Below are 5,000 nucleotides of genomic sequence, written 5' to 3'. Positions count from 1 at the left end.
GAACAAAGGGGGCGATGGTCAAGGAATCACAGAAGGGGAGTGTCGAGAGAGGGTGTTGCAGAATTCTGATTCCTTGAACATCTTCCCCATTGATCTGTGTTTTCACACCTTAACCTTCCAGATCTCTATGTCTCTCTCTCCCCAACTCTCAGGATGATTGGTCACAGTCTTTTACCCAGAGTGCAGGAGTCTAACACTACAGGGCACAGGCTTTCAGTGAGAGGGGAAAGATTTAAAGGGGACATCTCTATAAGATCACCCCTCATCCTCCTGCGCTCCAAGGAATAGAGTCCCAGCCTGCTCAACCTCTCCCTGTAGCTCAGGCCCCTCGAGTCCTGGCAACATCCTCGTAAATCTTTGATATAGTATATAAATACAATTGTCAAACTCAAATACAATAGGTAGAGCATAGGAAAAAGGTTTAGTTCAGAGCTACACCACGGAAACAGGCCCTTCGGCCCATCGAGTCCGCACCGACCAGCGATCCCCGCACATTTACACCATCCTACATGCACTTGGGACAATTTACATTTACACTAAGCCAATAAACCTAAAAGCCTGTACGTCTTTGGAGTGTGGGAGGGAACTGAAGATCGCGGAGAAAACCCACGCAGGTCACGGGGAGAACGTGCAAACTGCGTACAGACAGCGCCCGTAATCGGGATCGAACCCAGGTCTCCGGCACTGCGAGGCAACAACTCTACTGCTGCGCCACCGTGCCACCCAGAGGGCCATTTAGAGAGCCAAGTGTGGGCAATTGGGACTAGCCTAGTTGGGCAACTTGCTTGGTGTGGACAAGTTTGGCCAGGGAACCTGTTTCTGTGTGTGTGAACTGTCACAAAGCCATGATCCAAACATTCTTTCACAAAAGACTGTGAGCAGTTGCGAGGGTGGATTGAAGTAAATTATTTCTACAGGTTGTAGAGGCTGGAACAAGAGTTTCAGTTGAGTTTATTGTCACGTGTACCGAGGTACAGTGAAAAGCTATTGTTGCGTGCTAACCAGTCAGCGGAAAGACAATACACGATTACAATCGAGCCGTCCACAGTGTACAGATACATGATAAAGGGAATAATGTGAATAAAGTTCAGTGCAAGATTAAGTCCGATTAAAGATAGTCCAAGGGTCTCCAGTGAGGAAGATTAGGTGCAAGAGTAGGCCATTCGGCCCTTCGAGCCAAGACTGCTCTCTGGTTGTGGTAGGATGGTTCAGTTGCCTGATAACAGCTGGGAAGAAACTGTCCCTGAATCTGGAGGTGTGCGTTGGTTTTCACACTTCTGTACCTCTTGCCCGATGGGAGAGGGGCGAAGAGGGAGTGACCGGGGGTGAGACTGGTCCTTGATGATGCTGCTGGCCTTGCCGAGGCAACGTGAGGTGTAGATGGAGGGAGGTTGGTTTGTGTGTGTGTGATGGTCTGGGCTGCAACTGTCCACAATTCTCTGCAATATCTCGTGGTCTTGGACGGAGCCGTTCCCAAACCGTGCTGTGACGCGTCCCGATAAAACGCTCTCTACGGCGCATGTGTAGACGTTGGTGAGGGTTGTTGGGGACATGCAGAACTTCCTAAACCTTCTAATGAAGTAGAGTCGTTGCTGTGGTTTCTGGACCATGTTCCCAAACTTAACCATGTTCATCAGAGATGCTGCCTGACCTGTTGAGTTACTCTAGCTGTTCGTGTTCTAAGGGGAATTAGATTTAGCTGTTGGGGCTAACGGAATCAAGGGATATGGGGAGAAGGCAGGAACGGGGTCCTGATTTTGGACAATCGGCAATGATCATATCGAATGGCGGTGCTGGCTCAAAGGGCCGAATGACCTGCTCCTGTACCTATTGTCGATGTTTCTATGAGAGAAGAGGTGTGAAACCAAGAGGTAGTGAGACCACACCTGGAGTATTGTGTGCAGTTTTGGTCCCCTAATTTGAGGAAGGACATTCTTGCTATTGAGGGAGTGCAGCGTAGGTTTACAAGGTTAATTCCCGGGATGGCGGGACTGTCATATGCTGAGAGAGTGGAGCAGCTGGGCTTGTACACTCTGGAGTTTAGAAGGATGAGAGGGTATCTCATTGAAACATATAAGATTGTTAAGGGTTTGGACAAGCTAGAGGCAGGAAGCATGTTCCCGATGTTGGGGGAGTCCAGAACCAGGGGCCACAGAGTTTAAGAATAAGGGGTAAGCCATTTAGAACGGAGACGAGGAAACACTTTTTCTCACAGGGAGTTGTGAGTCGGTGGAATTTTCTGCCTCAGAGGGCGGTGGAGGCCGGTTCTCTGGGTGCTTTCAGGAAAGAGCTAGATAGGGCTCTTAAAGATAGCAGAGTCAGGGGATATGGGGAGAAGGTAGGAACGGGGTACTGATTGGGGATGATCAGCCATGATGACATTGAATGGCGGTGCTGACTCGAAGGGCCGAATGGCCTACTCCTGCACCTATTGTCGATGTTTCTATGAGAGGAGAGGTGTGAAATGTAAAGCTGTAGAGGGGGGGGGGGGTGTGTGCGGTGTGGGATCTGTCACTGTGTGTGGGCTACGGGGCTGAAGTCTGGATACGGTTCATCTCACAGGTTAGTAACTTGTGGGTCAACGGCTGTTAATATTAAACTCGAGTGGGATAGTTCCTGTAAACCAAACACAGTAAGGGAAACTATTGGGAAAACTGCAATGTTTTTTGAAAGATTTCCGCTGAAATCCGTCTTCAATTTTCTGTTGCGTTTCAGATTGAAGAAGACCGTTGGGAGAGAAGGAAGCGTGCTGGGATCGGAACCGTTGGCTCGGAATCTCAACGTCCTCTTCATTTGTCTTTGTTCCCCAAAATACAACGTTAAATATCGGCCTCCAGTCACCAGCGTGAAGATGGAACCCGCCAATCAAACCTGTCAAACCATCGTCAAAGAGGAGGTAACTGCTCGCAACCTTCATTTTTCTCCGTTTTAGTTTAGTTTAGTTTAGAGATACAGCGCGGAAACAGGCCCTTCGGCCCACCGGGTCCGTGCCGACCAGCGATCCCCGCACACTAACACCCACTAGGGACAATTTTAACATTTACAAGCCAATTAACCGACAAATTTGTCACTTGCGGGCGGAGCACCAAGGCAAATTCCTTGTATGTGAATACTTGGCCAATAAACCTATTCATCCATTCCAACCTGCACGTCTTTGGAGTGACGTTTCGGTTAGAGACCCTCCTTCAGAAGTGATTTTTAGACTGTACATTAGACTTTAGAGGCACAGCATGAAAACAGGCCCTTCAGCCCACCTACACTATCCTACACACTATGGACTATGTACAATTTTACTGAAGGCAAGTTAACCTCACAACCTGGAGTTTGGAGAGGAAACTGGAACAGCTGGAGAAAACCCACGCAGGTCACGGGGAGAACGTGCAAACTCCGTACAGACAGCACCCGCAGTCAGGATGGAACCCGGGTCTCTGGCGCTGTGAGGCAGCAGCTCTACCCGCTGCACCACCAGGCATGGATTGGGTAGACGGTGAAAGCCTTTCCTCCCACCCCCCCCCAGGTTGGAAATGAGAGCGCGCCAGACACCCGGGTCTGTCTGTGTGGAGTTTGCAGGTTCTCCCTGTGACCGCGTGGGTTTCCTCCCACGTCCCAAAGACGTGCGGGTTTGTAGGATAATCGGCCCCTCTGTAAATTGGATGAGAAAGTGGGATAGCACAGAACTGGTGTGAACGGGCGATCGCTGGTCAGCACGGACTCGGTGGGCCGAAGGGCCTGGTACTGTGCTGTCTCTCTGAACAAAAAACAAAGTCTTTCACGGTCCCTGTGCAGACGAAGACAAACCCGCAGCGACCTGATCGTTCTTTCATTCACAGGTGCTGATGAAGGGCAAATGGGCCCAACTCCTCCAGACTACATACGTCGACCCCACCGGCAAGACCAGGTGAGGACGCACACTGGGGGAGGGGGGGTGGGGGGTGAATGGGGTGGAGGGGATTGGGGAGCGGAGGGAGGGGGAGGGGAGAGGAGGCGGGATGAAAGGGTGCAGGGAGGGGAAGTTTGAGGGGGAAGGGAGGAGAGAGGGAGGGAGGGGAGGGGGCCTCGGGCAGGCTCTGATGCTCCGTCCACTCCCCCCCGTTGGGGAGGGAGTGTCGCTGCTCCCCACCCTCACCCTGCGCCATTTGTATCCAATGCAGAACAATGAAATTGTCCCTTGTGGCAGCACAACAGGCCTGGAAACACATAAATAGACACAGAGTGCTGGAGTAACTCAGTGGGTCAGGCAGCATCTATGGAGCTAAGGAAATAGGAAACGTTGCCTATTTCCAGAAGGACTTCGGCCCCGAAACGTTGCCTATTTCCTTCGCTCCATAGATGCTGCTGCACCATTACTCAGTGGGTCAGGCAGCATCTGTGGAGAACATGGATAGGTGACGTTTCACAGAGTGCCTCAGCCCGCCGAGTCTGCGCCGACCAGCGATCCCCGCACGCTAACACCATCCTACACCCACACTAGGGGACAATTTACATTTTACACCGAAGCCAATTCGCCTACAAACCTGCACGTCTCTGTAGTGTGGGAGGAAACCGGAGCACCCGGAGAAAACCCACGCAGGTCACGGGGAGAACGTGCAAACTCCGTACAGACAGCGCCCGTAGTCGGGATCGATCCCGGGTCTCTGGCGCGGTGAGGCAGCAGCTCTACCCGCTGCGCCACCGTGATGTTTAATTTCAGTCAAGTTTGTCAGGTGTGCAGTGAAAAGCTTTTTGTTGCGTGCTAACCAGCCAGCGGAAAGATTAGACATGATTCCAATCGAGCCGCCCACGGTGTGCAGATGCAGGGGAGAGGGAGTAACGTTCTGCGATACAGATTGTTCTATTGTGTTTATCGATCTATTTCTCACCGGTTTCCTCGGTTCTGTTGAAACAGGGTGTGGGAAACGGTGAAACGAACAACCAGGAAACCGAACAGTAAATGCGACGGTAAGCCGGCAAGCGGTGTTCAGCAGCTTTACGTCATAGACTCTAGATATACAGCGCAGAAA

The 5,000-nt window shown here is 51.4% G+C and overlaps 1 protein-coding gene across 1 annotated transcript in view; it reads left to right on the top strand.

Moving 5' to 3' along the window:
- Positions 1-5,000, top strand: part of nudt5 (nudix (nucleoside diphosphate linked moiety X)-type motif 5) — a 12,858-nt gene that overhangs the window by 41 nt on the left and 7,817 nt on the right. Inside the window, exons 2-4 of the mRNA XM_055653467.1 lie at positions 2,716-2,896; positions 3,831-3,898; positions 4,886-4,938. Coding sequence (XP_055509442.1) covers positions 2,716-2,896; positions 3,831-3,898; positions 4,886-4,938 — 302 coding nt within the window. The remainder of the gene's footprint in view (positions 1-2,715; positions 2,897-3,830; positions 3,899-4,885; positions 4,939-5,000) is intronic.

This window comes from Leucoraja erinacea, chromosome 22, assembly GCF_028641065.1.
Source record: "Leucoraja erinacea ecotype New England chromosome 22, Leri_hhj_1, whole genome shotgun sequence".
NCBI lineage: Eukaryota > Metazoa > Chordata > Chondrichthyes > Rajiformes > Rajidae > Leucoraja > Leucoraja erinaceus.
Note: the sequence above shows the minus strand (reverse complement) of the source record. Positions and strands in the feature narration are given on the sequence as shown.